This window comes from Nicotiana attenuata, chromosome 6, assembly GCF_001879085.1.
Source record: "Nicotiana attenuata strain UT chromosome 6, NIATTr2, whole genome shotgun sequence".
NCBI classification, from domain to species: Eukaryota; Viridiplantae; Streptophyta; class Magnoliopsida; order Solanales; family Solanaceae; genus Nicotiana; species Nicotiana attenuata.
Genome location: NC_031994.1, coordinates 82,893,965 through 82,916,874, shown reverse-complemented (window position 1 = coordinate 82,916,874; position 22,910 = coordinate 82,893,965). Strand labels below are relative to the sequence as shown.

Sequence of the window (22,910 nt, the reverse complement as noted above, 5' to 3'; positions counted from 1 at the left end):
TCTAGGTTCATAGGAGTCACGAATCACAAGTCGATTTATTAGAGTCTTGCGGATCGGTACGGAGACGTCTGTACTTATCTACGAGAGGCTATGTAACTGTTAGGAAAGTTCCACTTCATTTGATTTTCTTGTCGTGCGAGATTTTTTATATCACAATTCTAAACTGCTGTCTTCTATTCTATCACAGATGGTGAGGACACGTGCTACCCGAGATGATCAAGCACCCACGCCCCCTACTGGAGCCGTCAGAGGCCGGGGCCGGGGTAGAGGTTGAGGACGCGCACGTGGTGCAGCCAGAGAACCCGCGCGAGCTGCCACCAGCAGTTCCAGACGGAGTCCAAACACCTGATACGCCTACTACTACTACTACTCCAGCACTCCAGGAGACTCTGGTGCAGTTTATGACTATGTACACCACTTTAGCTCAGGCAGGGTTTCTTCCCCTTGCTGCAGCTACATCCCAGGCCGGAGGAGAAGCACAGACTCCCGACGCCCGCACTCCTGAGCAGCGAGTGCATGTTGATCAGGTCCCGGAGATTATTCCTGTACAGCCGGTAGCCCCAGCTTAGCCCGAGGAGAGGGCAGTAGCTTTAGAGGAAGGGCAGAAGAGGCTTGAGAGGTTCAAGAAGTATCAGCCTCCTACATTCAGTGGACTAGCCTCAGATGATGCTCTTGGATTTCTAGAGGAGTGCTACCGCATCCTCCGCACCATGGGTATATCAAGATCGAGCGGGGTTTCCTTCACTACTTTTCAGCTTCGAGGGGCCGCCTATCAGTGGTGGCATGCTTATGAGTTAGACAGTCCGGATGAGGAAGCTTCCCTGACTTGGACTCAGTTTTTAGATATGTTCACGAGAGAGTATGTTCCCCAGAGCCTCAGGGAGGCTTGGCGTGCAGAGTTTGAGCATTTGCGCCAGGGTACTATGACTGTCTCGGAGTATGTTGTCCGTTTCACCGACTTGGCTAGACATGCACCAGCTTTGGTTTCTACTGCTCGCGAGAAGGTTCGCCGGTTTATTGAGGGGCTTATCCCCAGCATCAGGTCTAGCATGGCTCGTGAGTTGGAGATGGATATTTCTTATCAGCAGGTGGTGAGCATTTCTAGGAGGATTGCGGGTATGCATGTTAGGGATAGAGAGGAGAGGGAGCCCAAGAGGTCTCGAGAGTCGAGCCATTATTCTGGTGCCCGTGCCCCAGCTGCAGGTCGTCATGGTAGGGGTTATATGAGTCGCCATGTTCATTCAGCTCTTCCAGCAGCCAGTGGTATTCCAGCTCCTCCCAGACCTCAGGAGCCTTATTATGCGCCCCTAGTATCTAGTGCGCCTCTTGCACAGGGTGCTTCCAGTGGTCAGTCCAGCAGACCTGGACTGAGCCAGTCACAGCCGCCACGTCCTCCCAGAGCTTGTTTTGAGTGTGGTGACACATGCCATATGGTGAGGGATTGTCCCAGACTTAGGAGGGGTGCACCTCCACAGACTTCTCAGCCACAACATGCCCCGCAGAGTTTCAGGCTATGATCACAACACCAATTGCTACCCCATCTGCTCGTCCAACTAGAGGTGGAGGTTCGGGAGGTAGAGGTCTCCCTCGAGGAGGAGGCCAGGCCAGATACTATGCCCTTCTTGCTCGTACTGAGGCTGTCGCCTCCGATTCTGTCATCACAGGTACTATCCTGGTCTGTCATAGAGATGCATTGGTTCTATTCGATCCAGGCTCCACTTATTCCTATGTGTCCTCTTATTTTGCCCCGTATTTGGGCATATCTCGGGATTCTTTGAGTTCTCCTATTTATGTTTCTACTCCTGTTGGAGATTCTCTTGTTGTGGACCGCGTTTATCGGTCGTGTTTGGTTGCTCTTAGTGGTTTTGAGACCAGAGCCGATTTGTTATTGCTCAGCATGGTAGACTTTGATGTTATTCTGGGCATGGACTGGTTGTCGCCCCATTATGCTATTCTTGATTGTCAAGCGAAAACCATGACGCTGGCTATGCTAGGTGTACCGCGAGTAGAGTGGAGGGGTACTTTAGATCATACTTCCAGTAGACTTATTTCATTCCTTAAGGCTCAGCGTATGGTTGAGAAGGGGTGTGACGCGTATCTAGCTTATGTGAGAGATATCAGTATTGATACCCCTACAGTTGATTCAGTCCCAGTAGTACGGGATTTCCCTGATGTGTTTCCAGCTGATCTTCCGGGCAAGTCGCCCAATAGAGATATTAATTTTGGCATTAATCTATTGCCGGGCACTCAGCCCATTTCTATTCCTCCGTACCGTATGGCTCCTCCAGTGTTGAGAGAGTTGAAGGAGCAGTTACAGGAATTGCTTGATAAGGGTTTTATTCGGCCCAGTATATCACCTTGGGGTGCTCCTGTCTTGTTTGTGAAGAAAAAGGATGGTTCTATGTGTATGTGTATTGATTATCACTAGTTGAACAATGTTACAGTGAAGAACCGTTATCCTTTGCTTCGTATTGATGACCTTTTTGATTAGTTACAAGTTGCTTGTGTGTTATCTAAGATTGAATTGCGTTCAAGCTATCATCAGTTGAAGATTCGGGAGCCAGATATCCCGAGACTGCCTTCAGGACTCGGTATGGTCATTACAAGGTGCTTGTTATGTCATTTGGGTTGACCAATGCCCCAGCAGCCTTCATGCATTTGATGCACAGTGTATTCTGGCCATATCTTGACTCATTCGTCATTATTTTTATTGATGACATTCTGGTATATTCTCGGAGTCGGGAAGATCATGGGCAACACTTGAGGACAGTGCTTCAGACTTTGAGGGAAAAGAAGTTATATGCCAAGTTCTCGAAATATGAGTTTTGGTTGGATTATGTGGCATTCTTAGGCCACGTGGTATCGAGTGAGGGTATTCAGGTGGATCCGAAGAAAGTGGAAGAAGTGCAGAGTTGGCCTAGACCATCCTCAGCTACAGACATCCGCAGTTTTCTTGGCTTGGCAGGTTACTACCATCGATTTGTTGAGGGATTTTCATCTATTGCAACACCTATGACCAGGCTGACCCAGAAGGGTGCTCCGTTCCAGTGGACGGAAGAGTGTGAGGCGAGCTTTCAGAAGCTCAAGACAGCTTTGACTACAGCCCCAGTTTTGATATTGCCTACAGGTTCGAGGTCTTATACTGTCTATTGTGATGCCTCGAGGGTTGTCCTTGGAGTGGTATTGATGCAAGATGGTAGGGTGATTGCCTACGCGTCCAGACAGTTGAAGGTACATGAGAAGAATTATCCTGTCCATGATCTCGAGTTAGCTGCTATTGTTCACGCCTTGAAGATCTAGCGTCATTATTTGTACGATGTGCCTTGTGAAATTTATACTGATCACCGGAGTTTGCAGCATCTATTCAAGCAGAAGGACCTTAATTTGCGCCAGAGGAGATGACTAGAGCTGTTGAAGGACTATGATATCACTATTGTATATCACCCGGGAAAGGCCAATGTGGTGGCCGATGCTTTGAGCCGCCGGGTAGATAGTTTGGGGAGTTTAGCTTATTTACCAGCAGCAAAGAGGCCCATGGCGATGGATGTTCAGGCCTTAGCCAGCCAGTTTGTGAGATTGGATCTTTGAGCCCAGTCAGGTTCTAGCTTGCGTGGTCTCTCGGTCTTCCTTTTTTGATCGTATTCGGGAGCGTCAGTTTGATGACTCTCATTTGCTTGTCCTCAAGGACAAGGTTTTGCATGGCGATGCCAGAGATGTGACTATTGGTGATGACGGGGTATTGAGGATACAGGATCGAGTTTGTGTACCCAATGTTGATGGGCTTCGAGAGTTGATTCTAGATGAGGCCCACAGTTTGCGGTATTCCATCCATCCGGGTGCCTCGAAGATGCACCAAGATTGAGACAGCACTATTGGTGGAGGCGGATGAAGAAAGATATAGTTGGGTTTGTAGCTCGGTGCCTCAATTGTCAGCAGGTGAAGTATGAGCACCAGAGACCAGGTGGGTTGCTTCAGCAGATAGAGATTCCGGAGTGGAAGTGGGAGGAGATCACCATGGACTTCGTAACAGGGCTCTCATAGACTTTGAGGAAGTTCGATGCCTTTTGAGTGGTTGTGGATCGGCTGACCAAGTCCGCACATTTCATTCCTGTGAGTACTACCTATTCTTCGGAGCGGTTGGCAGAGATTTATATCTGGGAGATTGTCCGTCTGCATGGTATTCTAGTTTCCATCATTTCAGATAGAGGTACTTAGTTCACATCACGGTTCTGGATGGTCGTACAACATGAGTTGGGTACTTGGGTGGAGTTGAGTACAACATTTCACCCTCAGAAGGACAGACAGTCCGAGCGCACTATTTAGATTCTTGAGGATATGCTCTGTGCGTGTGTTATTGAGTTTAGAGGGTCTTGGGATCAGTTCTTGCCATTGGCGGAGTTTGCCTACAACAACAGTTATCAGTCCAGCATTCAGATGGCACCGTATAAGGATTTATATGGTAGGCGGTTTGTGCCGGGTGAAGCTAGATTATTGGCACATACTTAGTACAGGATGCTTTGGAGAAAGTCAAGGTAATTCAGGATAGACTTTGCACAACCCAGTCCAGACAGAAGAGTTACACAGATCGGAAGGTTTATGATATTTCCTACATGGTTGGAGAGTGGATCCTGCTTCAGGTTTCACCTATGAAGGGCGTTATAAGATTTGGGAAGAAAGGGAAGTTTAGTCCGAGGTTTATTGGCCCTTTTGAGATATTGAGGTGTGTTGGGGAGGTTGCTTATGAGCTTGCCCTACCTCCCAGCTTGGCAGGAGTTCAACCGGTATTTCATGTTTCGATGCTCCGGAGGTATCACGGTGATCCGTCGCACGTGCTAGATTTCAGTTCAATCCAGTTGGACAAGGAACTATCTTATGTTGAGGAACTAGTGGCGATATTGGACAGGCAAATTCGAAAGCTGAGGTCAAAGAACATTGCATCAGAGAAGGTTCAGTGGCGGGGTCAGTCGATCGAGGAGGCGACTTGGGAGACCGAGCAGGTTATGCGCAGCCGTTACCCTCATCTTTTCACTACTTCAGGTATGTCTCTTTGCTCGTTCGAGGACGAACGAATGTTTAAGTGTGGGAGGATGTAACGACCCGGCCGATCTTTTTAAGAATTAACGCCCCGATCCCCTACTAACTGCTTTCCCGTGCTTATATTTGCTATTGTGAGTTGCCGGGAGGATTCGTTTGGAGTTTCGGAGTGTTTTGGGACACTTAGTCCCTAAATGAGAGCTTAAGTTTTAGAATTTAGACCGTAGTCGGAGCGGTGTGAAAACGGCCTCGGAATGGAATTATGTTGGTTCTGTTAGCTCCGTTGGGTGATTTCGAATTTAGGAGCGTGTTCGGATTGTGTTTTGGAGGTCCGTAGCTTATTTAAGCTTGAAATGCCGAAAGTTGAGTTTTTGAAGTTTCCGGTTCGATAGTGAGATTTTGATATCGGGGTCGGAATGGAATTCCAGAAGTTGGGGTAGCTCCGTAGTGTCAAATGTGACGTGCTTGCAAAATTTTAGGTCATTCGGACGAGGTTTAATAGACTTTTTGATCAAAAGCGTAAATTGGAAGTTTTGGAATTATTAGGCTTGAATCCGATGTTAATTTGGTGTTTTGATGTTGTTTTGAGCGTTCCGAAGGTTGGAACAAGTTTGAATGATGTTTTAGGATTGGTTGTCATGTTTGGTTGAGGTCCAGGGGGCCTCAGGTGAGTTTCGGGTGCTTAACAGGAGTTGGATTAGACTTGGGAAGAATTTGAGGTTGCTGAACCTGTCATAACCGCACCTGCGTGAATGGGACCGCAGGTGCGGCGCCGCAGAAGCGACTGAGAGACCGCAGAAGCGAGATTGGCCAGGCTCCAGCAAACCGCAGGTGTGAAATGGCTAACGCACCTGCAAGACCGCAGGTGCGGTAAAGGAGCCGCAGGTGCGAAAATTGAGCTTTAGTGAAACGTCGCAGATGCAAGTTGTGTTCCGCAGAAGCGGGACCGCATATACGGTTTCACTGGTCAGAAAAGGGGCAGAATCGAGGGTTTAGTTTCAAAACCTTAGAAATTGATTTGGGAGCTCGGGATTGGCGATTTTGTGGGAGATTTTCACCTGGGTGTTTTGGATAAGTAATTCTTACTCGGTTTTGATTAATTTTCACGAATCTATGCTTAAATTCATCCTTTAAATTCGAATTTGGGGTGGAAAAATTGGAGAAAAGTTGGAAAAGTTCTTAGACCTAATATTTGAGTTTGGATCAAGATTTTGATGTCGGATTGGAGTAATTTCTATATATATGAACTCGTGAGAGTGTGAGGATTCGGAATTTGTAAATTTCACCCGATTCCAAGACGTGCCCGGAGGGCGCTTTGGTCATTTTTCCTAATTTTGCGTATTAGTTTAGAATTAATAGTGGAATCGGTTACTTGAAGTTTTATTTACATTATGCAATTTATTGAATAGATTTGGGCCATTTGGAGTCGGGTACTCGTGGCAAGAACGTGGTATCGAGTTGATTGAGCTGGTTCAAGGTAAGTGGCTTGCCTAACCTTGTGTGGGGGAACTCCCCTTAGGATTTGGTATTGCTGATATTTGAAATGCCTTGTACGTGAGGTGACGAGTGCGTACCTGTGCTAATTGTTGAAAACCCGATTTTTCATTAAGTAACTAAAATTGTGTTTCCTTTCTTATTTATACTACTTGCAATTTAAGCCAGCTGTTTGCTTAGGGAAAGCATGTCTAATTGACTTAATTGCTTATCTGTTCAGCTGCCTTATTTGGATTGTGTGCAACATGCTAGGTTAGAAATACCTGTTTTAGCTTGGTATGAAATTTGAATTTAATTGAGTATTTTTCGTGTTGCTGTTGTGCATTTACTTTGGGACTACGGGACGGTATCCCGGGAGATCCCCCTGTATGTTTACTTTGGGACTACGGATTTGTATTCCGGGAGATCCCCCTGCACTTTTACTTTGGGACTACGGATTTGTATTCCGGGAGATCCCCTTGCACTTTTACATTGGAACTACGGGACTGCACCTGGTAGATTCCCCCAGTACTGAGTATTTACATTTGGGACTACGGATCGGGAATTCCGGTAGATCCCTGCGCACTATGAGTTGGACTACGGGACGGTATCCCGGGAGATCCACTGGATATTTATATTTGGGACTACAGGACGGTATCCTAGGAGAACCCCGGTTGTTATCTCTATGCTGAGTTGTGTTCTTTCCGTGATTATTTCTGTCTCTATAATAGTTGTTGTTATTCTTATTACCCTGTGTTAGTTCATACTGTTAGCATTTAATTATGTTGTCGTATTCTATACTGTTTTATCTCATTTTTCAGCTATAATCAGTAGGGCCCTGACCTTCCTCGTCACTACACGACTGAGGTTAGGATTGACACTTACTGAGTACCGCTGTGGTGTACTCATGCCCTTCATGCGCATGTTTTTTATGTGCAGATCTAGGTAATTCGACTCAGCCCTACTACCCTTGAGGCGAGGCGCTTTTGTAGAGCCTTCGAGGTATATCTGCCGCGTCCGCAGACCGATGAGTCCCTTTCTATTCTCTGTACTAGTATAGCCCTTCTGTATTTTCCTTGTTGATAGACATTTTTGGAGTTAGAGCTTTTTATGTATCTCTTAGCTTGTGATTCATGGGGTTCCGGATTTTGGGATTGTTAGGTTGAGATTTTTGTACTGTTATGTGCCGTGAGGTATCTTAAACACTGTTTCATTTTGTTTATCTCGGTTTTTAATCATTTTCTTTTCGAAATTGTTTCTTTTTCCGCATTTGTTAGGCTTACCTAGTCGTAGAGATTAGGTGCCGTCACGATAGTTCATGGAGGGAGAACTGGGATCGTAACATATATATATATATAAGTATTCACTAACATTATATACTTATATATATATAAGTATTCACTAACATTAACATTAATATACAATCTTTAATTCTATACATACAATGGCCGAAGAATTTGTGAATGACCATAATATATTATAACTATATTATGTTGCGTATACCATAAATACGTCATGTATGATAGTAGTATAATACATACATACATACATGTAGGTATATATGTCCCATTAAGATACTATGAATATATACTATTCATCATGTATTTATTAATTATACAACATACTGAATTATTACATTTATATATTACGAGTATAATAAATAGAGTTAAAAACGGTTACGTGAAGGAGAAATCAGACCATCTTGAGATAATGCATTAAATAAGGGAGAGAAAATTATGGGAATATATTCGGAAGATTTATGAAGTGCTATTAACTAGTAATCCCTATTTTGATGGGATTGTGTTAGAAATGTAGTTAAATAGCTGCCATGTTTGTTAATTACTCATTACTGCTAGAATTTTGCAAAATGTTCTCAATTATTGCCTAATTATATTTTTCCCTTTAAATATTAAAATTAAAGCTTTCACCGATACATATATTTCTTAACAACCACGGTCCACGTAATATATAAGTTGACATACACATACAATGCACGTCGCGAGAAACTAGTTGTATATAAAAAAAAGAATAAAGTAAAGGAGCAAAAAAATTGAATGTAATTAGATTATGTAGAAAAAAAAGTAAAATAAAAAAAGAGCTAAATTTATTTAAAAAAGGAAGAAGAAATAAAGAAAATGAACAAAAGGAAAGAAAAAAGAGAAAAAACAAAATAAAAGGAAGGAGCCAGAATTGAGTATGGAATCAGATTATTTGAAAATAGTAAAATAAAGAATAATATGATTTAACAAAAGAACAGAAACGGAGAAAATAAAGGAAAAACTAAAGAAAAAGAAGAAAAAAGAAAAGGATAAAAAATAGCCAATTACCCACAAAAGCTGCAATGAGTAGGAAAATAATTAGTTTAAGGAGTAAAAAAATAAATAGGTAGACAAGGATAATTAGTTTGATTTTTATGAAAAAGCTTTAAAACTCTCCTCTTTTTTTTTTTTTTCTCTTTTTCGGTACACTCTTATCTATATGGCAAAGGGGGGATTTATAGCCCAAATTATTGAACACGTGAACTCATGGTCTTTCTGTCAAACTAAGTATTTTATGTATGTATTTTTTAAAATTCGTCTAATATTATTTGTTGGGACCATAAACTAAGGCTGAATGGTGCACTTAGCTGGATATAGCATTATATATCCAAAGTAACATGAGTCGATTCTCACTTAATATTTTTTTCGTCTTCTTTTATGTGCACCCATATTTTAAAATTTTTAGATCCGTCTGTATATATAAGGCAGAGAAAGAATCGTTCAACGTGCTAAGGATATAACTCTTTTCATACGCTTTTTTTTTAATTGCTATGGAGTACTTTTTTCACCCATATGCACATGCTCCTTTGTATTACAAGTTTCCATGCAACAATATAAATGCAGAGGCGAATCCAGGATTTGAGGCTTATGGGTTCCTACCGTAATTTTAGATTAATATAAAATAATAACTGGGTTTACAATCAGATATTTACCAATATTTAGTGAATTTCTTAATATAAATACAGGGTCTACGCAAGAGTTACTGAGTTCCTGGGAACCCGTAGTCCATGCACTAGGTCCGCCCCTGTATATATGAACTAGTTATCATTCACAAATAAAATAAGGTAAGCGGTTTCCTCTCATATTTGTTAGAAAATATAGTTACAAGTTTCCATGAAAAGAACATGGATGCACCAAACTATCTTTAGCCCAATTTTTTCCAAAGTTGACGGATTTAAAAATTAAATTTAATGAGTTTAAAATTTTAATTTTATTGAAATATGAATTTAATTAGAAACGAATTAGTGTATTTAGTAATTTTTCGTTAGTCAATAAAGATAAATATAAGTCACTTTTGTAACGACTAAAAGCGTTGACCAAAACTATTAATGACGGGCATATGTATGAATTTATGCGTAATAGTTTGTTTGGACAAACACGATAATATACAGTAGGTCCGCCCAGCTCGCAACTATCATTAAGCCTCATCAACCAACATTGACCCCGTAACCCTCTAATATTGTCACATATATATCGTACCATTTTAAAATAAAACTTTGGAAACAATCGTCCTTTTTACGTTTATTGCAAAATATTTGGTTAAAAAAAGTTAGGGCGTTTTATGTTAAAGAAAATAAATCCTTGTATGTTTTATTCAACCTTGAACAAGTCTTCTTGTGTGTCATTAACGAACAAGAACTTCCAGTAGGAAAAATAGACTAAGATATCTATCTAACTAATAACCTCCTCTAATTGCAGATGCTTGAGTACACTTTTGGATATGTTTCATCATCAAAATTTAGTACTTATCAGACCTTATAAGACCAACCTGGGCAGAGCCAGCATACATGTTAAAGGGTTCGGTCGAACCCAGTAACTTTGATCCAAACCTTATATTTGTCTTTAAAAAATTCATTGGAATATGTACAAATTCTTAATTTAGAACTCAGTAACTTAAAAGAACTAGAGCACCGAACCCAGTAACTTCAAATCCTAGCTCCGCCTCTGAGACCAACGACACATATATATTGTCGATGCAATACACATTTTCCCTCTTTCCTCTTCTTTTTATATATATACTCCCCCGTTTCAATTTATGTGAACCAATTTTCTTTTAAATCTGTGCCAAAAAAAATGACCTCTTTCTTTATTTGGAAACAATTTAGCTTTATGCAATGAGTTACAGCCACATAAAATATATGTGCCTCATTTTACACCACAAGTTCCAAAGTTTCTCTCTTTTCTTAAACTTCGTGCTTTCACATAAATTACGGAGGGAATATATATTTTCAATTTTCTTATTCTATACGTACTTTCAACTAAAAGTAATTCTGCTTTATCCAACTGAATAACCTCCTCTTCTATCAACTCCCCACAAACACTTTAGCTTTTATATACAATATTTTTCAGCTAAATTTAGCAACTTCTACAAAGTTTTCATAATTCCACCCTGCTGAACGGCCTATAAGGAATATCTAAAAATTCTAAGTAATTAAACAAATCTAATAACGATAAACAAGAACCTCCAATAGGAAATTCTCCTAGTTAATGGAAAAACTAAATCTAGCTGCTGGATTAAGTTCTAACTATATTTGTCTAACGTAACGTAGAACTTGTTATTACACTGTATTTGTAAAATAAATTATGGAAATATAAATGAATATAAACAGTAATGAATATAAACAGAAATGACATAAACCAATTCGAGCCCACTGAATTCACAGTGTTTCCTTAAGGAATTTAATCCCCTCCTAGTACCCAAGGTTATGGATTATTTCCTCCCAGGATAGAACGAATTACACACTGGTGTAGTGGTACTTCAAACCCCAGTGTTTCAGCGAACACAAAGTTCGGTAGCAAATCACACTTACTTTTTGCTTTGTTTTGATGCTAAAAGTATGCAAAAGAAGGAGAGGAAACTCAGAAAATTGTAGTTAAAATTCTGAGCAGAATAGTGTTGTATTTATAGCCAAAGTTGGGTCTCTTCAGAATGGCTGTTTATGCAAAACGCCCACAACATAAATGCCATTACATAAATGGCCATTTACTCAATAATAAAGAGGAAAAATAAAGAGGGAAAATTGAAGAGGGTAGTTACTTTTCTGTTACCAAAACAGAAAAACGGATTGGATTTAATATTAATATTTTGTTATTAAAACAAATATTTAATAACATTTCTGTTAATATTTTACTATTAACAAATAAATTTGGTCCAAAAAGTTAATCAATCAATCGATCATTTGACCGAATCCGAATCCGAATCCGAATCCGTATCCGTAGCCGTAGCCGTAGCCGTAGCCGTAGCCGTAGCCGTAGCCGTAGCCGTAGCCGTAGCCGTAGCCGAAGCCGAGCCGAGCGAGCGACGACGACGGCGCGAGGCTTGCCTTCTTCTCAACTCTTTAAGAGCTAGAAGAAGAGCAATTGCTTATATACCCATAAAAAACCTCTTCCTCTTCCAATATGGGACAATGCCCATTTGCCAAGGGAGGGGGAACTTAAAATTTCACTCAAAAATTTTATTTCCCTCCATTTCCCATTCACCCTCTTTTAAGTATTTAATATATTAATTAAATACCTTAAAAACCCAACAGAACTACACCTCTGCATATGTTTGATTATTACTATCAAATTTAGTACTCTTCCAAACCTGAAAAACCTCTATCGGAAACAGTCTCTCTGCCCTTTCAGGGTAGAGGTAAGGCTACGTACATCCTATCCTCCCCAGACCTCACTTGTGGGACCGCACTGGGTTGTTGTTGTTGTTCAAAACCTGAAAAACCAACCATATTATTATGCAAATATTTTTTTAGTTTTTCTTTTCATGCAAGGCATCACCCATAATATTTGTTCCAACTTACCACTCTTTTCTTAAATAAATTTTTTTTCGTTCTTTTTCTCTTTCTAATTCTCTCAACTGAATTGTTTGTAATTTATGCAACTAAATAACCTCAACTTGTATCAACTTCCCATAAAATCTTTAGCTTTCAGAAAATATGGTCCAGCCAAATTTAGTAAACCACCACTTTCTAACTTAAATTCCCACCTGGCCTGGTATCAAGTATTACTATTTTTAGCAAGTCTCCTTATGCTCGACTCACTATAAATATTCGCCCCAACAAGTGACCAATAATATATACTAACCTATCACAGCTTCTATTTCACTACACAAACAACATATACATTTCTCCATTAAATTAATATAATGAGTTGTATTTTTGTGCTCTTCCTCTTGTCCCTAGCTCTTGCATGTGATGCTAGGGTTCTACTTGACAATGCAAATAATGAAGGTTTTGTTGGAGTCAATGGTGCCCATTTTGAACTCAATGGATCACCTTTTCTATTCAATGGTTTCAATTCCTACTGGCTAATGCATGCTGCTGCTGAGCCTAGTGAGAGATACAAGGTTACTGAAGTCCTCCAAGAAGCTTCTTCTTCGGGCCTTTCTATATGTCGGACTTGGGCTTTTAGTGATGGAGGTGATAGGGCACTACAAATTTCCCCTGGTGTTTACGATGAACGTGTTTTTCAGGTACTCTTTTTGCTCCAATTTATATGACATTGTTTCATTTTTAGTCTGATATATTCTTGTACTACATTAGGAAACTCTTTAATTTTGAAGTTTTTCCTTTTCCCTTAATGAGATGTTCTTGGATCTAGTCATAGAAATACTATGTCTTATTCAATTAAGATCACAAGTTCAAGTAATTTTAGTTTGTGCCAATTTCTTTCTCAAACGTTTATTCCCGGTCAAACATAACCATACAATATAAAACAAGATATTTTTATAAGAGACAAAATTTTCTCTTCGAGTACTACTATGTCAAATATGCCATTGTTTTTACATATGGTGATCTTAAGGTAGATTTTAGTTTGTTGTTAATATTTAACGAGTGTATTTTGTGGAATGTAGGGTTTGGATTTTGTTATATCGGAGGCAAAGAAGTATGGAGTTCGCTTAATCTTGAGCTTCGTAAACAACTACAAAGACTTTGGAGGAAAAGCTCAATATGCTCAATGGGCACGAAATGTGGGAGCTCAGATAAATGGCGAGGATGATTTCTACACTCATTCTATGATTAAAGATTATTACAAGAATCACATTAAGGTAACAAAAACCTAGATCTCATTAAAAAAATTTTTTTTTTTTTAACATTTTCTCATGCATGCAAATTTTAGGCCAATGTTATATAAGCCGTTGGTATGTAATTCATAATTCTTTATTAATTGCTGCAGAAAGTTATTACTAGGTTCAATACCATTACTGGAATGGATTACAAAGACGATTCAACTATCATGGCTTGGGAACTAATGAATGAGCCCCGCAACCAAGCTGATTATTCTGGAAATACTGTTAATGTAAGATTAAATTAAAGAGAGTATTTCTCAAGTACTGATAATTAAATTTCAGAAATTTGACACTGATATTAAATACTGTAGGCGTGGGTTCAAGAAATGGCAAGTTTTGTGAAATCTTTAGACAACAAACACTTGTTGGAGATAGGAATGGAGGGATTTTATGGTGACTCAATGTCGGACAGAAAGTCAGTTAATCCTGGTTATCAAGTTGGAACAGACTTTATCAGTAACCATTTAATCAAAGAGATTGATTTTGCCACTATTCATGCATACACTGACCAATGGTATATATATTACCCTACGTTTTAATTTCTTCATAATTCATATGCTTGTTAATACTAATAATTATTAAAATAAGATTAAGATATATACTATTATTTGTATGAAAACAAAAGTGAACTCACGATTTAACTTTGATGGGTTCAACCTAGCTTTAAAGTTTTTAACACAATAATCAAACATAGTACTTTCAAAATTACGGGTTCAAAATTTAATATAGGAAATTTTTTAACTCATATTCAATGAAGGTAATAAATATAGGGTGGTTGTTAAAAAGTGTATTGGACTTATAGGAAAGCTAATTTTAAACAAACTGGTCAAGAAATTCGAAGGTTATATATTTCATATATACACTGCTTTCTATATGTGAAAGATAAATCTGAAAATATAGGATAATCCAACTTCTTGTTATGACCTTTGGAGTAGCAGCGGTATCAAGTAGTACTACACATCACTTCAATTTTATAATAATATCCCTTAATCTAAAAAAAATCTAGAAACATGATTATTACATCACCCATATGCTATGCACGTTATCGGAAACAGTCTCTCTATCCTAAAAGGTAGAGATAAGGTCTGCGTATACACTACCCTTCCCAAACCCCACTCGTGGGATCATACTGGATTTGTTGTTGTTGTTGCTATATGCTATGCATGTACTAGTGATCTTTTACTGTTTTTAACACGATCTCGAATTCTAATATTTATAGGTTATCTGGTCAAAATGATGATGCTCAAATGGCATTTATGCAAAGATGGATGACAAGCCATTGGCAGGATGCTAAAAACATACTAAGAAAACCATTGGTTTTAGCAGAATTTGGCAAGTCAAGCAAAGATCCAGGATTTAGTCAAAATGCACGAGACACATTCATGAGCACTATATATAGAAACATTTATAGTTTTGCTAAAGACGGAGGAACAATGGGAGGAAGTTTAATATGGCAACTAATGGCACAAGGAATGGAGAATTATGACGATGGTTATTGTATTGTGTTGGCTCAAAATCCATCAACTTCTGGAATTATTACAGGCCAATCTCATGCCATGACTGCCTTGGCTCATTTGGTTCAGGCGTAGGAAGCCAAAACAAATTATAATTAATTTAGAGGCCATGTATGGAAGAAAAGAATTAGTTCCATGAGATATTCTTGGATGATATATATTTATTTATTCAGATTTATAAACTAATTAAGAAGACCTAGTGATGACTTCAGGATATGTAGGTCCATTAATATTTTAGTCATAATTGAAATTCACATTACAAAAAATGTGAAGTTCATTTACCTCAAGTATATGTAATTGCATTATTACTTGGAAAAAAATTAGATTTGGTGATCCTGAGTATCAAACTAGTAGTATTATTTCAAACTTGTAATTTTACGATCCTATGTTATTAAATCAATTCCAATCTTACTAACAATATCCGGACGACATTAATAATCAATGACAGAGATATCGATGATCGATAGTCACTTATAATATATATATATATATATATATATATATATATATATATATATATATATATTTCAATTGAACCACTTATACATGTTGTCAAGTATTAAATCATTTTAAGACGTCAGCTGGGATTAATGAGATGTCACTAAAATGATCCGTTGCTTTGGCGGTTTTACTCGTTATCGGATAATTGGTATGATATCAAAACTAAAACAGCAGACTTTCTGCAAATTTGCCCACCGAATCGCCATGCTACTTCCATGTTCTAACTTCCAATGACGTACGAAATTATTTTAGCTGATTTTCTCACCAATAGAGAAATGAAAGAAAATAAAATTTGACCTCTCTGATTTTCAGTTTTTAAGCATACACATTGTAATATGTATGCACACTCATAAGAAAATGGACCTGGAACCTTAACTGAGTTCAAAAGCTAACTCATTCGGTGGAAAATTATTAATTAATACCATATAAAGATACAACAGTTCATCACTCAACTAATGTGTAATGTATAAGAGAGAGTGACAATAATTAATAATTGTCTTGGAATTCCTCTAGACCAATTTAATGAACAATAGTACAACACAAAAATTGAATGAACATATTTTCCCCTTCTTCATGATTTTAATTTTCCTTTTCAGTTGATAGTAAAAGGGGTTAAAGGTTACAAAGAGTTCTATGTGAGGAATTAGCCAATAGCTACATGTGGGCTATGTCAAGGATCTCTTTCAAACAAACAATTGACTCTACGGTGCATTATTTTACAATAGAATATATATTGAGACCAAGTTTAGCATTAAATTTAATTTAAAAAAGGAAACAATCTTGAATCTTTTGGCTATGCCATTCATGTAAAATCCTAATTTCGGGTAGAAACAGCGTTGTTTCTTTAGAGATTTGTTCTCAAAATGTGGAGCAGAGAAGTTAATCTTTTAAGGTTTTTTTTTTTTTTTCTGGCCTGAGTTAATTATTTTGCAGCCAAGTTTAGTATTTGTTCTCAAAATGTGGAGGAGGACAAGTTGTCATTAACAACTGGGAGTTCGAATGCCTGAATTAAAGAACATTATTTATGACAAGGTAGAGAGAGGCTGATGCACTATACAAAGCTAGCCACATGGAATGCACGCATCAGCCATTTTCATAGGTTTTACAAGTCATATTTCCTTAGTCTCCTAACGATGCGTTCACCCATTTCACACGAAATCCTTAGTTCGCCCACTACCATACGGGCCGGTATACCATCTTATCGCTAACCAGGACAGTAGTGGCGGAGCTAAAATTTTCACTAAAGCGATCAAAATATAAAAAAGTAAATCCAACGAAGAAGTCAAGGGGTGTGTATATACATACATATATACACATATTAAAATAAAATTGCATAGCCACACCATTTAATTTTTCTACGAAGAGGTGTCAGTTGACACTCCTTCAATACATGTGGCTTCGCCACCGCCCGGAGAGCCGGCGTGAGGGCTATACTCTAACCGTCAATCAACTCATTAATTATCCCTGTCCTATTTTATGTAGCACACTTTCCTTTTTCGTCTTTCGCTAAAAGAATGAGATGATTTATAGCCACACAAATATCTACGACTTGTTTTGAATCACAAAATTCAAAAGTCATTCATTCTTTCTTAAATTTTGTATTCAGTCAAACGACGCTGCCACATAAAATGGTATGGGGGAAATATTTTGGTTCTTTCATGCATATTTTATGGAGTTTCTGTTAGAGAACACCACTTCTGCTGTTTCTAACTAAAAGCATTTTCCAACTAAACACCATCAAATTCATTCCTGTTTCTCCTCCCAATTTCACATGCATATATATCCTCCTAAATCTCTCCAAGTTATAAGCTGATCATTTCAGCTTTTCTTGGCTTCAAATAATGAGGTATTATTTTCTAAGTTATTCAACTATATTAAGGAGTTCTCAATTCCCTATGAATTTATCATACTTAAAATTTAGGCACATGGATAAGCACATGTAAGACATCACCTCTGTTTCATTTTTCAATTCTTTCATTCTTTTGATTAATTTTTTTATATATCTCTTCCCTTTTTCCTTCAACTGAACTTTCAACGTCTGTCAGCTTTCCACAAAACCTTCAAACCAAATTAAAGATAAAAAAAATTCGTTTTTGCCAAATTTAGTAAACCAGCACTATCAACTAGGATTTAATTCCTTCCTGAAAATCCTCCTAATTACTTCATCAACTTCTTTTTTTCTATTTTTAGTTAACCTGCCTAGCTCTAAATAACTATAAATAGTCCTACAAACATCTCTTTTGGTACTCAAAATCATTCTTCCCATTATAGAAACTATAGCAATACATTGTTTTAAGAAAACTAATTAATGGCTTCTTTTACTAGAGCATTAAGCTCATTCTTTGCCTTGCTCCTCCTCTTCCTAGCTTTTGTAACAGAAGCTAGGAATCTTAATAAATTAGGATTTGTTAGAACAAAAGGAGCCCATTTTGTACTAAATGGATCACCATTTCTCTTCAATGGTTTCAACTCGTATTGGCTAATGCATGTTGCAGCTGACCCAACTCAGAGATACAAAGTCTCAGAGGTTTTTCAGGAAGCCTCTGCTGCTAGCCTTTCTGTATGCAGGACTTGGGCTTTTAGCGATGGAGGTGATACTGCATTGCAAATATCTCCTGGAGTCTACGATGAACGTGTTTTTCAGGTGAGTTTAAGTTCTATGCACAGAAAGGTAGTCTTAGCGTAACTGGTAAAGTTACTGCTATATGACCAGAAGGTCACAGGTTCGAGCTGTGGAAACAGCCTCTTGCAGAAATGCAGGGTAAGGCTGCGTTCAATAGACCCTTGTGATCTTGCCCTTCTCTGGACCCCTGCACATAGCGGGAGCTTAGTGCATAATACTGCCCTTTTTTAAAGTTTTATGCACTAACACTGTAATAAGATATTTACGTAATTAGATCACTTATGGGTAAATTTTTATAGTAAGCATTAATTAGTAGTCTAGTAAACATGATAAATCACCTGTTATTATAACAGGTTAAATTACATATTTACATTTGTCGATGCATATAACTAATACGTAAATCTTTTTCAGGTCGATAGACTAATAAGTTTCTTGTTTTCTTTACTATGTGACATCGTTTTTATATTATGGCTTATAACATGGATTAATTATTTGTGATAGGGATTGGATTTTGTGATCTCGGAAGCAAAAAAGTATGGTATACGTTTAATATTGAGCTTCGTGAATAACTACAAAGATTTTGGAGGGAGAAATCAATATGCTCAATGGGGGAGAAATGCAGGAATTCAGATTAACAGTGATGATGATTTTTACACTCATCCAGTTCTTAAAGATTATTACAAAAACCATGTTAAGGTAGGAAAAAACATACCATGACTGGTTGAATATAAAATTGTGGTAGATTTAGTATATTTTATATGGAACTAACTGATTTTTTTTTTTAAATATTGTGCTACAGAAAGTAGTGACAAGGGTCAATACCATGACTGGAATAGCATACAGGGATGACACTACAATAATGGCATGGGAACTTATGAATGAGCCTCGTTGCGATGCTGATTATTCTGGAAAAACAGTTCATGTGAGTAAAAACAGGCACAAAATTAATCATCTGTTATGTTCTTATAATAATGTCTCATGTTTTTTTTTTTTTTTTTTGATGACTATATATGTGGTGTGATTTTACAGGGATGGGTTCAAGAGATGGCTAGTTTTGTGAAATCACTGGACAGAAAACACTTGCTGGAGATAGGAATGGAAGGATTTTATGGCGACTCAATGCCTGAAAAAAAGCAATTTAATCCTGGTTACCAAGTTGGAACAGATTTCATCAGTAGCAATCTTATTACGGAGATCGACTTTGCTACTATACATGCATACACTGACCAATGGTAAATAAACATTCTTTTAAACCTCACATACAGAGTAACTAACTTTCCTAAAGCAAAACAAAATGTTAATCAAACAACATTAAATAAAAAAGAAGGTGCACGAAGCATCTCGCATTCACGCAGGGTCCGGGAAGGGCCGCACCCCGAGGAGGTGTAATGTAGGTAGCTTACCCCTAATGCAAGCATCAGTGGCTGATTTCATGGTTTGAACATGTAACCTATAAGTCACACGGATACAACGTTTCAATATTATACAATATTTTGGTAATTAGTTAAAAAATTAATTTAAGCTGTTATAAAATAAAAGGATAATGGTAGAAATTTTTGTTTAATTTAACAGGTTGTCAGGACAAAGTGATGATGCTCAAGGAGTATTCATGCAAAGGTGGATGACAAGTCATTGGCAAGATTCAAGAACCATATTAAAAAAGCCATTGGTGCTTGCTGAATTTGGAAAATCTAGCAAAGATCCAGGATACAATCAAAATGTTAGAGACAGTTTCATGAGCTCAGTTTACAGAAATGTGTACAATTTCGCGAAAGCGGGAGGAACAATGGCAGGGAGCTTAATATGGCAACTGGTGGCACAAGACATGAGCAACTTTGACGATGGTTACTCAATTATCTTAGCACAAAATCCTTCAACTGCAGGACTCATTTCAGGCCAATCTCATGCCATGACAGCTTTGGCTCATTTGGTTAATAGCCCCAATGTTCATCATTTTAGCCAGTCAAATGGAGTTCCTATCCATGGCCATCATCCATTAGGTGTTGGACATCACCCATTGGGAGTGGGACATCATCGTTTTGGTCGATGAGGTCATCCAAATAAAGCAGTTCCATAAGGGGGTTTGCACAAATGGCCTTTTTTGGCCACTATTTAAATGATGTCTCCTACTAGTTCTGTGGGCTATATTTGTGCAAATTTAGCTCATTTAGCTAACGGTGAGAGAATTTAAAGAGGCCTAAAAAAAGACCATACGGTGCAAATAATCTGTTGCATGGAATGCTGTGTGGCTTAATTAGACGATTTTTAGGTCCGGTTTACTTTTAAGCTATCTAGTTTCAACTGTTATTGTTGCTCTGGTTAATATTCCTGAGTACTTCTATGGTTAATCTGTAATATTGCAACCTAAAACTTTAATTTGGAACTGCATTAGCAGAAGTTAATGTAATTAAGGTTGATTAACCTCTTGAATGTATTTTGCTTACATTTATACACGCTTGTTAAAGGAGTTAATTTATTTCATGTTTCTGTTATTTTAGTTTGATGCTATATGGATTCAGGACTTAAAAGTTTGAAGTTTATTGTAGGTGTAATTTTAATCATGCCATAATAAAAGTTAAATATATAAACACATGTGACAACGCCTTTAAGTCACTAATTTCTATTGACATAATGAGAAGCATATCAACATTATAGAAAACTACGTAACGTTAATCACACGTTGATGCAACTTAAATTTAAGACAAGGGCAATTCGATACACAAAATATTTTGCGTTTACGCAGGGTTCGAGAAGGGTCGCACATCAAGAGGATGTGTTGTAAGCAGTCTACTGTAATACAAGTATCAGTGACTGATTCAACGGCTCGAACACGTGACCTATAGATCACATGGAAACAACTTGTCCGTTGCTCCAAAGTTCCCCTTCATAAGACTTTTATATGTACTACCGTAGAATAATGACTTAACCACAAGTATAGTAGTAACTTATAGTGACTTGTGCCAAGTGTCATCTACGTATTGGGCACCCCCTATAGGTATCAAAACAAGCCAATTCTTTTTGTTAGTGTGAAAAAGATAAGTACTACGTATTATTTAAAATAACTTTAGATAAAAAGGAAATGAAAAGGATGAGGCAGGTACTGGGAAACTAATCATAGGATAACGAAAATCTTTGGCATATAGCCATAAATCAGCAAATCATATACTAGTAGGATTATATTTCATGTGTTAGTTATAGTTGATGATGCAAATAAAGAGCCATCGATCTGTTAAGCTATCACACTGATGTCACGATTCCAAGTGGTATTTTCTTGCAGAGTCGAATTCAGAAATTTTTTTAAGAGTGTTCAGACTTGAAAGAAGTAAAATAAATCCCGACAAAAGATGTTCAATATATATTTTATATATTTAAAATTAATATTTTATTTATATACAATAATGTAATTTTTCGTAATATTTCAACGAACGGTATCCAACCTCAGCAAAAAGTGGCTTCGCCTCTGTTCCCGTGATGTCATCAAAATCCATTGACCGTTTTCTCTCATACATCATCATCATAATCTACGCACTGCATATTTTCTGCAGTTTTATATGATGAATCTCATACTGCTATAATTTTCCAATAATCTATTGCTCACATTTTTGCTTTTCTGAATTTTCTGAAGGGAAGCTTTACTCATTTGTAAGATTCACTTTCATGATATACTTAAATTTTAAAATTACATCAAATACCCTAAAAGTACTACACTCTATACCCTCAAACTTTTTTACATATTCTAAAACATACCACGATATTTTAAGTTGGAATACACACTACAACATTAAGCATATATAGCTACGAAGTATATCGTAGCTAAATATGAAAATTTCCGTGCTTTAGCTACAATAATTTTTCCGTAGCATGCGCAGCAAAATGTAGCATAGCTAAAAGTTAGCTACAAACATTAATATTTCAAGGCTAAGGATTAATATATATTGCTACAAGAATTTTTATGATGTGGCTATATTGATAAAAATTTTGCCACGAAAAATCTATACCTGTAGGTAATTAATTTATTCTTTTGCTACAACAAACCAACTTTGTAGCTATCCTTTGTACTTTAGCCACAAAGGGATATATTGTGGCAAAAGGTGAAATTTATTTTGCCACAAAAACTTTGACAAGTAGCTGTGTTCACATATTAGCCACGTAGTGTAGTTTTTATGTTTGGCTTCAAATTTATTATTTTGTAGCTACAAATGGTCACCAATATCCATGTTAAATTTTTTTTTGTTATATTTTATTTTCTAACTAAATTTCTATTTACATTTTAAATTAGTGATGAAAAATTAGTTTATAGTGACAATAAATGCTTCTGTCACAAATGCATTGCTATAGCCTTTGTTTGCGCCAATATTTTTAAAATTTTCAAATATTCCATATTCATGCATATCTTATTTTATGAAAATTAGAAATATAATAAGCTCGGAATATCAATTACTTCATACAAACTGACATATCAATAATTCCAAAAGTTAATTCTAAAATATACAATTATATATCTAAAGTTCATGCATCCTCAATATACATACAACTCTTCTACAAGAGAAATAATAAAGTTTATAGAATAAAAACTAGCTATTGGGAGGCTAAACAATAAGATGAACTCAAATTTAAATACTTGTCAAACTAAAATAATACAAACTATGTACATTGGGTTA

At 37.4% G+C, this 22,910-nt stretch overlaps 2 protein-coding genes across 2 annotated transcripts; both read left to right on the top strand.

The window, feature by feature from the left end:
* Nucleotides 12,688-15,200, top strand: LOC109228042 (mannan endo-1,4-beta-mannosidase 5). Its single transcript, XM_019393226.1, has 5 exons — nucleotides 12,688-13,014; nucleotides 13,396-13,590; nucleotides 13,719-13,841; nucleotides 13,923-14,125; nucleotides 14,831-15,200. The coding sequence occupies exons 1-5, from the start codon at nucleotides 12,688-12,690 to the stop codon at nucleotides 15,198-15,200; spliced, it is 1,218 nt and encodes a 405-aa protein (XP_019248771.1).
* On the top strand, nucleotides 17,477-20,675 carry LOC109228347 (mannan endo-1,4-beta-mannosidase 5-like). The gene is made up of 5 exons (XM_019393498.1): nucleotides 17,477-18,270; nucleotides 18,751-18,945; nucleotides 19,049-19,171; nucleotides 19,279-19,481; nucleotides 19,822-20,675. Exons 1-5 carry the CDS (start codon nucleotides 17,935-17,937, stop codon nucleotides 20,297-20,299), a joined length of 1,335 nt encoding a protein of 444 aa, XP_019249043.1. The 5' UTR covers nucleotides 17,477-17,934; the 3' UTR covers nucleotides 20,300-20,675.